Source organism: Sturnus vulgaris, chromosome 5 (genome assembly GCF_052056855.1).
Source record: "Sturnus vulgaris isolate bStuVul1 chromosome 5, bStuVul1.hap1, whole genome shotgun sequence".
Lineage (NCBI taxonomy): Eukaryota > Metazoa > Chordata > Aves > Passeriformes > Sturnidae > Sturnus > Sturnus vulgaris.
Window position 1 is genome coordinate 60,404,226 of NC_142247.1, and position 15,625 is coordinate 60,419,850.

At 38.4% G+C, this 15,625-nt stretch overlaps 1 protein-coding gene across 3 annotated transcripts in view; it reads left to right on the plus strand.

Annotated features, from left to right (window-relative positions):
• The first annotated feature begins 300 nt into the window (after positions 1–300).
• Positions 301–15,625, plus strand: part of LRRK2 (leucine rich repeat kinase 2) — a 63,430-nt gene continuing 48,105 nt past the window's right edge. The window contains exons 1-7 of one of the 3 annotated variants that reach the window (XM_014868976.2): positions 301–547; positions 635–720; positions 4,988–5,094; positions 8,155–8,243; positions 8,633–8,767; positions 10,383–10,517; positions 13,973–14,104. In XM_014868976.2, coding sequence (XP_014724462.2) covers positions 388–547; positions 635–720; positions 4,988–5,094; positions 8,155–8,243; positions 8,633–8,767; positions 10,383–10,517; positions 13,973–14,104 — 844 coding nt within the window. In that variant the 5' untranslated portion in view covers positions 301–387. The remainder of the gene's footprint in view (positions 548–634; positions 721–4,987; positions 5,095–8,154; positions 8,244–8,632; positions 8,768–10,382; positions 10,518–13,972; positions 14,105–15,625) is intronic. The other 2 variants (XM_088165802.1, XM_088165801.1) reach the window with 2 other exon arrangements.

Genomic DNA, 15,625 nt, shown 5'->3' on the forward strand with positions numbered 1-15,625 from the left:
TTGGCCGGTTTTTACATGGAGGCACTGCTGGGCGGCCCCCGGGTCCACCTCGGCAGCTCCATTGGGCAGCTCTTTCGTCAATCACTGTGAGGGGAGCTGCCCGCGGGCCTGTTCTGCTCGCCGGGCGCTTGCGCGAGGCCCGCGGGCGTTTCCCAGGGTTTACGGGGGGCCGCCCGCCCGCGAGGGCCGGACCTTGGCCGTGTCTATGGAGCAGCGCCGTGGGAGGGGCCGGAGGCCGCGGCAGGGGCGGCTCGGGAGGGCAGGGTGAGGCCGGCCGGGCGGCGGCACTGCGGGGCTGCACAGCGGGACAGGCCCGCACCGCCCAGCCCGGCCCTGCGCTGGTCCCGCCGACCGGCGGATGGGCACGGAGACGGCAGCGGGTCGGCCATGGCCAGCGGCGGCCCCGAGGAGGGGGAGGCAGTGGCGGGGGAGGAACAAGCCCTGAGGAAGCTGGTCGTCCGGCTCCAGAACGTCCAGGAGAGGAAGCGGCTGGAGACGCTGGTGCAGACCCTAAGCGACCTGCTGGAGCTGGCGGCCCGGCAGAGCGGTGAGCGCCCTGGCCTGCCCTACTCTGCCTCGCTCTGTCCCGTCGGTCGCTAACGCGGTCTCTCTGTGTGTCTCTGTCCCCCCACAGCTCCCCGGCTTTTCAGCGGCAAAAACGTCCACGTGCCCCTGCTGCTGGTGGTGGATCTGTACCCGGGAGCGGCGGGCGTGCAGCAGGTCAGGGGCCGGGCGGGACGGGCGCCGGGGCCGCTTCCCGCGCTCCGGCTGCTCTGCGCGGGATGAGCGAACGTGCCGCCCTTCCCGGGATAAAAGTTCTTGTCCCGCTTGTTGATTTATCCTTAAACTTGCTGTCTGTCTCCTGGGCCGCTTCGTGAAGTGCTCTGAGCTGTAGAAGGGCGCTGTCACCGCTGACATTTAAAGGGACCAAGCGTTCCAACTTATTGCAGACTCCACTGGCTGCGTCTCTGTTTTTACCGGCAGAAAGAGGCAAAATAGAAAATAAAAGTTAAGCCATGTGACTACTATGTAATGTAGGGTTCTAAATTACCAATAATGTTATCTAATATAACTTTGACGTGCCCATATTGAATTTTGCCACAGTTAGACGAACTTCCGAAAAGCACGATTTTATACTATGAGTTCGTATATATGTCGCCATACCCTTGAGACTTGTGCTGGCACAGTTTTTTAAAGGCAGGGGGGAATATTTTAGCTAAGAGGAAGTTCTGCAATTTAAGGTCCTGCCTGCCTGCTCCTGTAATTTAACGTTGGCCCATTTGGACTAGGTGTGGCACTTGCATAATTTGATGTTATACTTATGGTACAGCTGCCAGACTTGTCATATGAAACAGCTCCTTCCTGGCAGGCATGTATTAAATTTCTGACTATGCTATGCATAGAGGATGTTTATAAGCTCCAGATTTCTGTGTATATAATTTGATTTTTTTTTTTTGTAAATTATTGAGTCCATTTATATAGTTACAATATTTTGGGCATGTTTTGGGGATTTTTCAATTCAGCTGGAAGGCAAAACATGAATTATATTGCAAATGCCTTTTAAATAAGAATATATTTTAATATTTTGAGTTTGGGTATTTTTCTGTGTAGTAGACCTTAGCTAGAGGTCAAAAGCCCAAAATCCAGATTAAGTATGAAATTGTATTTCTGTTGTGATTAATCTGAAATAACAGTGATCTCTGGTTTTCTTTGAAGTCTAAATATTTGTACAGTGTCTTAAGGTTTTACTTACTTTATTGTTTGATTGTCAGGTTGTTAACAAATACAGCTATTTGAATCAGCAGTTATTTTCAAGGTAAAGCACAGTAGATATATAACAGTTTATAAAAGCTCTGCCCAGAAGCCTAAATTTGGAAGTAAAACATCAATCACAACAAGAAGTAGGTGTGAAATGACAGCACAAGACTCTCAGAATTGCATAAGGAATATAGTGATTAATTTTCATTTTAACTCCCTTAAAATATTCTAATGCCGAATTTTAAAGTTAATTTTAATCTTCTACCTGCCTACATTTGCAGTCATACAGTGTTTCAGTTTACAAGTTCTGGACCTCCTTTGCATTACTATGTTGTGTTGCCACAGCATGTAGCCAGTGCAAAGCTCAAATCTCATTCCTTATAAAATATCTTGAGCAGCTCTTCTTTCACATTCAGTTCTGATGTTTACAAGCATTTACACTATGTTAGTAGAGCTGCCTTCTTGCTTCATTCACTGCTATTTGTTTGTAATCTTTGTGAATTAATTCTCATTTTACAGCAGTGGCGAAGTAATGAGGTCCTGATTTCAGTGCAGTCTCTTTGCACTGTTAAGGATTTTTTATTGAATAAATAATTAATCATCCTCCTTTTACTTTTGGCATTGTAAAAAAAATTTACTCATATGAGAGAATAAGCATGGTCGGAAACATACCTGAAATGAGAATTTTCTTTACCTCCCCTGTTTAACTGGTTACAAAGCATTGTGGGTTGCTGCTGTTCCAGTAACTTGTACAGGGTTAATTTGCCTAGCAGATCAATATGGCAAGTACTGGCCCAAGTCAGACTGCAGGCATAAACCCTGCAAGCTCCTTCAGAAATAGGAAGGTACTAGTGTGGAAAGCTAGTAGTTCCTGTAAGTAAAATATATGTCTTGAAGTAAATAGAGTAGTTTTCTGCAGTTTCTCTGGCAATGATTGGAGCAGCTTAGAAACTCTAGAGCAAAGTATGAGTGCACTTGAGAAAAGAGCAGTCTGAAGAGCTGTATTGTCTTACGTAGATGGTGGGACCTAATACAATATAAATTAATTCATGCTAGCAACAAAAAGAGTCTGATTTAAATATAATGAGTTTCAGTGCTGCTACCAATTTTTTTTTGTATATGGGGACCTGTTTACCTCTTGACAAGGACATCTTGGTTTGCTTTATTTCCTTTCTCTGTAATCTTTAGGATTTCTGTTATTTAAAAGATCCTTGCTTTCTTAATTATCGAACAGCTAATAAGCTCTTTGTTACCTCAGGTTAACAGTGATTTTAATATTGTAAAATAGACCACATATCAGCAGGTCAGATATTTCCATTGGTCGTCTCTGGATCCACAGTTCTAATAAATGTTTGTCAGTACTTGGAGTCCTAACAATCCAAATACAAATGTTCAATGGGAATATAAAATTCATCAGAAACAGTTAATACAAAAAGGAATTTTCTAAAGTAATTAAGCAAGTTTTCATCAGATTCTAAATTTTATAAGAACAGTTAGGATGCTTTTATAAAGTGGGACTTCTAAAATAAAATGTTTTCTAAGTTTATCAATTAATAGTCACCTCTACAATGTTTTTGAAATTTGTACCTGATTGACTGTCACCGATAAACTCTGTTTTGCTTGGAATATGGAAAGCTAGGGAATTACATATCCTCATCTTGGACTGATGGTTACTATGGTACCTAGACTTAGGTAGGACTCAGTTACCCAAACCAGCCTGAACGTCCATAGTAAGCGATTTGCAGTCTCATGCAGGGCAAGGCAGCTTGCTATTCAAGGAAGAAAAGTGCATGGAAATTGGCTCATAGTCAAGCTCAGTCTGCAGACATTAGGGTTGTAATTGGTTTAAAACGTTTGTCTCTGCAAATCTAAACTGAAACAGAAACAAAAGTACTGCAGATGTGGGCTATGCTCACACTGCACCAAGTATGTGAGAGACAAAAGCGCAATTCCAGTCCCCAGGTCCCCAGGGAGCTACATCGCCTTTTGCACACTCTACAAAGCTGTCAGGAAAGCTGTCTAGATTCAAGCTTATGCTGTTCGTGTGGGTGACTCTACATTTCCAGACTTGTAATTCTATGTCTCTAGTCTTACTGATTGCAGGGTTAGGGATCATGCACTTTATATGAACTTTGCTGTTAAACTCTTTGGAGGTAGCCATTTACATTCCTCTTGTTGGCTGTCCCATTTTGCCCTCTTTGCTTTACATAACTCTTCTGTGGAAAAGTGATCCAGTTATGCAGTCTTTGTGACATACCATCTTCTGCCTTGACTCTAAAAGCACAGAGCCTGCTTCCACTTTTTTATTTACTTATAGGCTCAAGGAAACTCACATGCCTGTTATAATTCCTTTTTGTAAAATCTGCTTCATCTTGACTTTTGACATTTCACGGTTCACTACTTTTCTTTCACTACAGAGGAGTTTTCTTTTGTCAGTTATTTCTTTGTACTTATTTTGCTTACTGCTTCCTCACTGCAGCCTGTTCAGTCATATCAGCCTGTAAACATTCGTAAGAGAGCAGATTTCTCCAATACAGAAGATCAAAGAGGAGCATTTTTAGCTTTTGGCATTATTGACAGATGTTTGAAAGTCAAAGAATCTGCATAGGATGCAACATGTAGTTATTGAGAACAAATACATTTGTTTTAGTTGTCTTTCACTCCTTATGATCTCAAAACTTCTACTGCCTTCCTTACATTCTGAAAGCACACAGTATTGAGGGTTGATGGTAAGAATATGAAATATATGGTAATTGTTTATGTATCTCATCCTTATTTAAAACATTGAAGAATTTTAGAGATCTATGCTTTATCCTTACAGTTTGCAATTAAATGGCAAGTTCTTAGGAAAACACACATTTTTCATTAAAGCTGAACCACGTGTAATAGTGCAAGGGTTTTCCCTGGCCAGTGATAATATGCTGTGGATCACATCATATGTTTCTGTCTGTCAGCAACTTATTTAACTGTGTGCCCTTTATCCTCAAGCAGTACTGAAGCAGATTGAGAGTGATGTTTTCCTTCAAGCAGTGCAATCAGAATCATTAGCATATGTTTTACTTCCATCTTTTAACTTTCCATGCCATTTGTCTTGTGTTATTTAATTTTTCATAACTGATTTAGCTAGGTAACAGAACAGCTGTCTTGCAAAAGCCAAGGGTATTAGAAGACAATGCAGAAGTTCCAAGCAGAATATTTATTCTAAAATAGCTGCATTTTTGTTTTACAGATGGGCTGGTCACTTCTTTGTAAATTAATAGAAATTTGTCCAAGTACTCTACAAAACATAGCTCCTAAGGATGTTGGGAAGGACTGGGAAGTATTGGGTGTTCACCAGTAAGTATTTTGTATAGAAAGAGTCTGCCAGAATGCTTGGTCATTTTGGCAGCATATATATGCAATGAAATATATAAAGTTATTACATCAGCTTTTTTGTGCATTTCTTCATCCTTCAGAATGTGACATACACAAACAGGGATCTTACCTGTGTATTTAAGTACCTGGTAAAGAAAGTAAAATTCCACTTACACGTTAAAAAAACCATCCTAAGTAACCTTCTTGGCAGAGGCAGTATTACCTGAATGTTCGTGTGTTTTTTCAAATGTGAGGAATTGCATCCACAAACCTAAAGTAGTGTCAATCAAGAAGAGGAGGTTTGGTCATATGTGTTACTATTGTCTTAAAGGTAAGTATTTACACTAATCACCTAACTGTCTGAATTCGGTAGATACAATTGTCTTCAGAAAAGATGGTTTGTTCTGTCTTTTTAGTAAATGGAGCCGTGGTTTGGACTTGCTCAGCTCTTGTCCATCAGCTGTCAAAGGAAGCCTAAGCAAGCGTTTTCTGGATGTCTGTGGTTAGATGGGATGAGCACCCACATAGACTGCTGAATTGTTGCCCAATAGCACAAATGCTAATTGCAGATGTAGGCATGATGCACATGGGGGTGGGTTAGGTGTTCTCCTGCTTGGACAGATTGCTGCCCTCAGGGCTGATAATGACAGCAGCAAGCACTTACAGCCTTATAACCCCATGAATCTGCCCCCATAGTCCACACCACACCCTTCCTTGGAAAGGCTGCTAGTGAAAAAGAGTATGAACGTGCATTTTGATTTTGGGAGGGTTTGTTTATTTGTTTTATAGTGGCTAGAATACATGGTCAGTAAGGGAATGAACTTCCTTGAAAGATGTGTTGGCAGTTTTTGTTGGAAAGCAAAAGTGTTTTGGGTTGCTTTTCATAAACAAGAAATAACTGAGCTGAAGCTGCACATGCTAGTTACAATTATTTTGGCAGCTTAAAAGCTTATTAACTGACTAAAAGTTATCCTGAGAGCTGGAGATACTGCTGCTCATTCTCAAGTCCCAGAAAAATTACTTTCTGGGACTGATCTTTCCCACAGCCTCCACAGTGCCCACACAGTGTGTGCAGTTAACAAAGCATCCTTTTTAAATTCAAACTCCACTGAAGATCTGATGATAGCATTGCTGTACATGATTCCTTCTCACTACCAGTATCTCAGCCAACTGTGTATCCCTATCTGACATGTTGACAGTTTTCCTTGCTGTGGAGAGCCTTAGTGTGGGAGTGGGCTCAGGCATTTCTGTCAGTGCCAAAGGCAGAGCAAGCCAGCTAATTCTGTCTCATGTTCCATGAGCATGGATGGTCCTAGAATTGCAGTGAATCAACACCATAATGAATACATGCTGTTTACAGCAAGGCAGGAAACAATTACAATAGAGAAGAAAAGGTCATTTTTTTTTCAAGAGATTTTCCCTTTTGTGTGTGTAACTATTTTAGGAGATCAGGAATATTAAACTAGAAAAAACATTTCTTTCTTTTGTCTCGCAGCTATAATCCAGCTTGACTACACTGCAGCTATGTTTGCAAATGGTAGTTTGCTATTCATTTAAATGTTTTTGACAGACTGTAATAAATTATTAAATAGTCGCTATCACTGTGAAGAGAAAGAGAATTTCCTTCAGTGTATTTGCATTCTTTCCACAAGCTTAAGTAGACTTCATGAGATGTTTTGTAATCATTTATGTTAAACTTTCCTACAACTGAAGAAGTTTAGAAAGTTTTACATTCTTCTTGATTATACTTCAAATGAGAGGATATATGGGAGGGAATTATCTAAAGGTAAATTTAGAAAATTGATGTTATACCTATAACTGATGTTATATCTCTCTTTGGATTTTGCCTCTCGTGTCTACTTTGGTCATCATAGCTATAACAGAGGAGAGAGAAACTAGCAGCATCATAGTATGAAGGGAAAACAGTGATACATTAATTCCAGCTTATAAATTTAGCCAGGCAAACAGCATCACTGGCAGAGCTGGGGTACGAAATTTGGATGAAACTTCAAGTGCTGCTTATGTTTTATAAGATAGCTTGTGCAGTAGTTTGTGATACTTTAGTTGATATTCTTGACCTACTTTTATTAGATATTATATATGCAAAGATTCACATTTGATTATTAAAATTGCAGAATCAAGCTCTCTAAAATAAGACAAAGTAAAATAATAAAAGTTTATTTAGTTTTTGTAAGACTATGAATTTTAAGTTCGTTTTTAATTACAGTTCCCCCCCATTTTTGAGATATGCTTCATTCAGTGTGATATCAATGCTTTTAAAATTTTTTTTGAAGAGGCATTGCAGATTTTTAGGGTTATAGATAACAGTTTGAGTAAAGTGTGTTAAAAATATCTACTGTTTTTTAAGTGCCCAGTTTGATACACGATCTGAATTTTGCAGTGCTTGGCACTGTTTGGTTCTCTCTGTTTAACAAGTCAGAACAGACTTACAGAAAATAGAGAGTGTGCAATTGGCAGTCTAGGAAATGTTTCTTTTTAATAATTTGTCCAGCATCATGTAAGTGCTTTGGGGCTGAAACGTAGAATAGAGTTCATCAAGATGCTGTTCAAGTTCTTCAGCTGGGAAACTGCTGCTTCTCTTCCACCAGAGCCTTGGTTGTCCAGTGTAGCTGAGCTCTTGCTGCAAGCAGAGCAGTGTTGTGCTGTCCTCACTCCCTGCTGCTCTACAAACCCTTGCTCTGGAGAGTATCCATCTCCTAGATAACCCTGCAGAATTAATTTATATAACTGACTAAAAATTAAAGTCAATTGGATAAATTATGCATCATTATTTAAATGAATTATGAGTTCTTTAAAATTATCAACTAATAGTTGAAATTGCAGTATTATTTCATTTGTAACTTTAAAAATATAAACTGAAATAAAAGGTTTTTTAAAAATTATTTCAGAGCTTTTTAAGGTTTTGCTAATTTCTGTAACTACTTCTGTTTTCAAAGTATATATTTGATAAAAATTTGTATGTGTCAATATTTCTTTAGCTATAACTCTTTTTTCCTTTTTTTTTTTGTCTTTAATTTTTAGGCAGATTCTTAAAATGCTTACAGTCCACAAAGGAAATATAAATCTTTCAGTAATAGGACTAAAAGCATTAAATCTACTCCTCATGTCAGGTATTGTGTGCTTTACTTTCCTATTTCATCTAAGCCTTTAAAACACAGAGCTGATACAAAGTGTGTGACTGCACAGACTGGATTTTTCTCTCCATTTTAGTCCATGAAGTCACTTGTCATTTATACTTACATACAAAATAATAAGAGCACTATTTTGCACCTTTTTATCAGGTAGGTGTGAACTGTCTTTTGGTGGTAAAGTTTTAGAACATCAGTGCTATTATAAAATGCTACCTTAAGAGATAACTTTGTCATGGGTTATACAAAGTTGGATTTGAACTGTCAGAGTAAACTTCAGGATAGTATTAAGGAATTTTTGATTTATAGTGTTTCAGTTAAAATGTTGAGAAATAATCAGTGCAACATATGCAATCTCTTCTGCCGTTCAGACATAATTGCTTTCCTGCTCTTGGAAGAAGAGGTGGATGTGTTTTCCTTGGTATTTAATGCCATGCACACCTTCCCTAAAAATGAAGAGATCCAGCAGCATGGATGTAAAGCATTACACAAACTTTTTGAAAAAGGTATTTTATCTTGTAGTTTATGATGTTAGAAAAATGTGTAGATTAGGAGGGATGGCAGATATTAATTTCTATGCAATGAATTGATTTTTACATTCCATATTGGTTTGTGGATTATGTCTCTTCTTAAATGAGCTAGTACAAAACAGACTTTCCAAGTGATACCACAAATTCTATAAATTAGAGCAATGAATATGGTATCTTTAAAAAAATCAAAATTTCCCTTCATTTCTGATTCCAGAGTTAACTTAATATATGGATTTAACATTGGTCAGTAACTGGAATAAAGAATAGTGACATTTAATTTTAATTCTCAAAAACAGGATTGTGCATTTAAAGACTGGTACATTTTAGTAATGTGAACAGTTCTAATATCAAGCAAAATGTTTGTACTTTAGAAAATTACTTGGTTCTCCTTTTTACCATGATAGTGCTATAAGGTGATCATGTGGCCATACAATATTCCCATTTATTCTAAAAAATTAAGTCACTGTGTATTGAATTTTTGCAAAAATCTCAGGAACTATCCATGTTACTGCTGGAAGTACCCTTGCTTTGAAGTGAATTTCTTGATTCAAAATAAATATTGAGAAATGTTATTGCTCTGCCGTAGTCCTTTGCTTCAAAGATTGGTTCTTTTTGGCACCATTCTAAATTGCTATTTTAAGTCTTTCTCTCTCATGTATGCTTGAAATTATCTTCTCTGTTCCTTTTCCTGTGCCTAAATACTTTTGCCCTGCTATATTTTCTCTTGAGTCTGCACAAAAGTCTGAACTTCTTATGTTTTCTGTGCATGTTTTTTGTAAGTGCCAGATTTTCACAAATCTGCAGGTACAGACCTGCATACCTTCTTCTTGATGGCAGCACCAATGTGACAAGTTCCTAGGCTGCTCCTACCTTATTTTCTCTACCTCTGGGCCACCTTGTCGGTTTTTATGTGGATGTTTGCATGACCTTATCTTGAACCAGATTCAGGAAACAAATCTGCTTGTGAAGTTTAAAAGGTGCTCTTTCTCATCCTGGGTCGGTTCCCTTATCTGGTTCATTGCACAAGCAGACAATTATGTCAGTATGAATAACAAGGGCCAGGAAGGGAAAAACCTTAAGCCATTAAGGTATGATATTATTAAAGACTGGCTTTATGGAAAAAAATTCATTATTTAAAAAAAAAAAAAGAATAACTAAATAACTAAATAAAATCAGAGCGTACAAAATGGCTTGCTTTTTTTTTTTTTTTTTTTTTTTTTTTTTGATTACATGCTTAGCTTTTCCCTCACTTATATACTGCCTTGTTTTGAACTATCTGTGGAAACTTGGTTTGGGCTACCATTCTGTGAAATAGGCTAAAAGACTTCTAAAATACATATTCACAAGGTAGCATTTAAAAGTCAGAACTCAATTACATAGTGTGTAAGCTAGAAAAAGTTGTTTATAAAGTAGCTCAGTTTTTATTTAAAAAAGTCATAATCATGAAAGTACATGGAGAGTACTTTACTTTCTGTGAAACATAGAAAATAAATGTAAGGAAACTTGATAAAAACAGTTGTCTTTTCTCAGGATGTACCAGGATAAGAATTATTTCCTCAGAACATACTGCATCTCTTGCCTTTCAATTTAGTTACAGAAGAGCAGCTGACTGAATTTGTTGAAAGCAAGGATCATATGATCATACTGAAAGTATTTAAAGAGTTTCCAGAGAAAGAAGAGGTGATTCTTCCTGCACTTTATTCATTACATTCCTTAGCTGGTCCACGTAAGTATTTGAAGTTATTTTCAATTCCTTTTCTCCCACAGTTAAAGTGATCTTTGTGTAATTGCAAAAAATCTTGGAGAACTGGTTGGGAGTTGCCAGAAAATCACCTTCCTGTTTTCTTTGGGAAATCTCTTTTTTTTTTTTTTTTTTTTTTTTTTTTTTTTAGTGGAGTATTTTTTATATTTAACCATTAAAGTAGAAATCTCTCCTAAATAATAGAAAAATGCTTTCTTCTACTTGGAGTAAGTGATAGCAAAGATGCTTATCATGGTTGCACACCTGAAATTCAAGACCCTGCCCTATTATCTTTTATTACTTGAAAAGTAAGATATATTTATTGACTAAATAAATCTTCAATGAGTTCAGGTCACAGGCAAAGGATATTCTTGGCAAAGTCTGTCCCACAACGGGAAAATTGCCCATACAAATTCAGTGGCCAGGCCTGGGAAAAGATACCTGAGTTCAGACACCTGCTGTGGTCATTCAGTGGTGGCTGCAATGGCAAGCACTGTGCATGTGGGAGTCTTACAGTGTCCTCAGGTGTTGTGCAGTAAGACTGGAAGAAAATGTCTTTGTTATCTCTTGTCTTCTGGTAGCAACAGTCCCTGTTCTATGCAAAATCAGATCCTGAGAAATGTGTTTGATGATTTGTGTCAATTTGTTGACAGCAATCTGATCTTGTTGACACAGAGGCCGCTTTTGTCAGCTTCCTGCTGACAAATTTTGGGAAGCATAGAGCAGGGTTCTGCTCTCCATGCCTTTCATGAGGGACATAATGTTGTACCTCCTTTAATGTGTTTACTTACAAAGTCTTGCTTGGGCATCTTGTCTGGCTCTGTAGGAACTGTGCTGGCCCCACGAGTGCCTACTGACCAAGAACTAGACTGGAGTGTTCCACATTACATCAGACTCCAAGCTATCTAGTTCCTGTTTCTAAAAATCCTTGCCATTCCAGTTTGTGTTTATAAAGTTTAGTATTCTTTGAGTCAGAAATAATTTTACCTGGCCCAGAAGTTACTGCCGTGTTCTAGGGAAGAGGATACCAGATTTTAAGTCCTTTTCAAAATAATAAATAGTAAAGTGTAACAAGAGAAGGCATGAAGAAGACCTGCTCTAAAGCAGGTATTTAATACTCTCATTTCTAATGTGAAAGATTGAAAATAGCCAGAAGAATAGAGACTACTTGCACATGAAAGTGCAAAGCTGGTATTCATACTCTTTGGTTGGTGACGTCCTTCAAGAACTCAACAAAATATATTCCTTTAAGGCACCATGGAGAAGATAATTCAGTGTAAGTATACGCTGTAACTTACCCAGGAGCAAAGTGTCTCCCCCCTCTCTGAAGTTCAAGTCTCTCTCCAGAATGAGTACCTCACTATGCCTTTTTTCCTTAGTACATCCTTAGACTTGGTTCTGGCTCATGTCATAAGAAATTGTATGATAAGGGTTTATTCCAATGCTGTACAAGAACTCTTAAATCTCAGTAGTATTTGTGGTATGAGAAAAATGCTTTGCTGCTGACTATTCTCCAAAGTGGAGTGATGGATCACACAATGTTACCCATCTAAATGACAGGCATAGGGAGCCAGCCAGGCTTGGGCTCTTTTGGCAGGGAGAAATAGTCACCTCAAGAGGAAATTTACCTAACCCTAAAGCATCTGGGATGAGTTGAACAGAATGCTCAGATCTTGTCATCAATTGTTGAGAGAACCTAGATTGCCAGATTTTGGTGGTTAAGATTAAATGAGATCTGTTCCACCTCTTTTTCTCTAACTTCTTCTGGGAAACAGTGACTCCCTGCAAGTATCCCATTGCTTGGATCTTGCAGATTTCAACCTGCACTTCATTCTACTGTCTCTACAGTGATCAATTTTGGAATCATCTGACTATTTTACTATATTCATAAGTATCACGTTTGAAATCATAACTTACTGTGGAGTGATGCAGTACTGTCTTGTGGCATGTGTGTTTTCAGTTGAGAATGACATGATAAATTGCTGTCATATTAAAGCATTAAAGGTACCCTTCCTCATTATCACATAGAGTGCTTCAGAAATGCTTCCCACTCAGAGCTTGCTTTTTCATCAAGTAGGTTGTCATTATTTAATATTTAGAGATGTATTATTTTAAAGATTTGCTGCTCTTTTAAAAATGGTAATTACCTTTAATAATACTGTTGTGAATATTTCTCTTATGTTGTATCCAGGGAAGCCAAGCTGTTGAAAGAACAATTAAGAAATGTATAGACCTCAGCAGAGTATTGCTGACTCCCTTGGAGTTGGTGACAGGAGTCCCTTTCATTAATTTGGACCAGGATTTTGGCCAAAGTTTTTTGGGTTCCTATTCTGTCTCATACCTTGGATAGAAATACAACAAGGATGCTTTCATATTTCATATGCTATTCATGTGTGTTTTATCTACCATATTGCTGTTTTGCCTGAAATCCTATATGTGGGATCACTCTGTCCTCACTTGGAATGGATACATTCTGTCTTTATATGGGCTCACATGATTGTCCTGTTGGTTTCTGTATCTGGCCTGAGTAATAAACAGTAAACAGGGTAAGAGTGACCAAGCTCTGGCACAGTTTTCTTTGAGAGGCTGTGAAGTTTCCATCCTTGGAAATATTCAGAAGCCATCTGGACAACCTGCTGTAGGCAGCCCTGCCTGAACACGTGGGTTAGATACAGTGACCTTTTAGCTGTTCCTTCCAATGTCAACCTTCTGTGATTCTGTGAAATACAGGGTGTATAATGGCTTTCAAAATATTGCAGGAACATTAGATATATATTCCAGTACCTTCAGTACAAAACAGATATACAGTAGAACTCATTTATATGAAAATAATAGCTTCCTAACTTGCCCCCTTAAAAAAGAAGAAAAATTCAGAAATACACGATTAAATCACATAAATTACTACAAAAAGTTTTATGAGAAAAAAAATTCTAAATTGTTTCTTAATTTTATGCCCCTGGGAATATTATTGAAATAGTGTAAAATGTGTACTTGATCACAATCACATTAGAAACACCATTTATAAGATTGATATAGTACTTACAAAATAGTTTGTTCACGTTTAAGAAAATAGCTACCTAAGATTAGTTTGGGAGGAGGTTTCTGTTACATGGCCTGATATAAAAAGGGAGAAAACCAAAAATGTTGATCTGAATTTTGACTGCATATTGAAAACCACTGCCAAGATAGGAAGAAAAATCCTAATTACGTAATTATGTAATTACCTTAATTACCATTCTCTAGGTTTTAATTAATAATTTCCAAATGTTCGTTGTCATTTATGTGTTTTATGGCCATGTTAAGAAATAAAGATGCAAGATAAAAACTGCAATGTAGTCAAAGTTCTCTAAATAAATTAATTTAACTAAATTTGAATTAGAATCCAGTCGATTTTTTTCTCTCTCTTACGAAGCAGTTTTTGTTTCTGTTTCTTTCTTTAGCCAGCAATGTTGAAGTGCTCATGTCGGGAAATGTTCGTTGCTACAATGTTATAGTGGAAACGATGAAAAGTTTCCCCAGTAGTGAAACAGTTCAGGAAGTGAGTTGCTGTTTGTTGCACAAGCTTACATTGGGTAAGTTCACAAAGTTGTTTATATAAAGTCAGCTTATTCTGACTGTGTAAGAGTTGGAGTTAGCTGGGAGCGTTTACAGGCAACAACTGCTATTCCAGTAAATCCTCAGGGTGGTGCATAGATCCTCATGTAATGATGCAAAACCCTGGCCACAGTCAATATGGTGTCCTTATGTGGTAAATATAAGTAACAAAGAGCAGCTGCCATGAAGGACTCAAGTTAGGAGGAAATAGTGAGATGAAAAATGTGAGAAGCACAATGGGAGAATGGGAAATCAGTAGGTCCAATTCTGTATAAAGTTACTACAGAAAAGAAGAAAATTACTTGGATATTTCTTTTTTTGAAGTGCCAGTGGTGAATGTGTGAGTAACAACTGGTGTACAGAATTAGTTGAAAAGTGTTCTCTGAAACTGTAGTTTCCCTCCTTGCAATGCATTTATCTTCAGAGACCTGTGCTGCATTCCTGACAGTGATGATACCTGTCTTGGGGCCCCCTTATGCTGCAGCAGTGAATGAATCACTGGGATCTGGACTTGCCTTGACTTGAGCAAAAGCACTTTGGTTGTCTGGACTAAAGTGGGCTGGTGTCATGTCAAGAGAAATTATGTCAGTGACAAAAAATTGTGCCTCTTAGCAACTCTGTTCTCACACTTGTGACTATAATAAATCCATTTGAGCACTTGCCAAGAACCACGTAGTAGGAAGTTCAAATGAAAATAAATATGTTTTTCCCCCTACTGCATACAAATCCACTGTAGACAGCTGTCTGAGCAGCCCTCACTCCATGGCTGGTTCTTCTTCAAGAATTAGACTTCCCAATTTTTGCAGGTGGTGTCCTGAAGCTACTGCAGATGCTGGTGCCAGTGCATGATACCCCATAATAAAGTCGGTCCCATCTTTTACCCATCTGTTTCCACTTCTTCATGCAGATATGGTAGAAAATACACATCAGACCTGAGTGCAACCCAGAGCAACTTCCCATTTGCTTTCAGAAAGCCAGATATGATTTTCAAGATGTGGTGGCTGCTGAGGTGGTAATTGCAGGGGGTTTTTGGCAAGAAATGATGCTAACCTTGAACAGTTTGCTGTGCAAGGCTAACTGAAGATAGGCAGGGAAACCAAGGACTTGTGGGGACACAAGCAACTTGGTTGAAAGGCCTTGATCTTGCTGTAAGTGCAACCAGCCTGATTTCAATCAGATGTTTGCTGTGTGTTTATGCTGACCAACAATGAAGACTGGCAGGAAAGCAACCACAAGATCCATTTCTTCTTTGAGCCCCTCATCTTAATAAAGAGCTACTGTAGTAGACTTATGGAAGAGGTGTTCACAGCACTAGGCAGTTATGGGAACAGATGTGAAATTGTTAGGTGCTCCTGGAAATAGTCTGGAAGATTTTCATTTGTATAGCCATTGTTGCCTTCCAGATTATTCTGATGGACACTGTCTTCCTAAAACTATGTTAACTGGCAGTGAAATGGTAAAGTCAGCATCTGCTAGCTTCCAAAATCACCATCATGCAT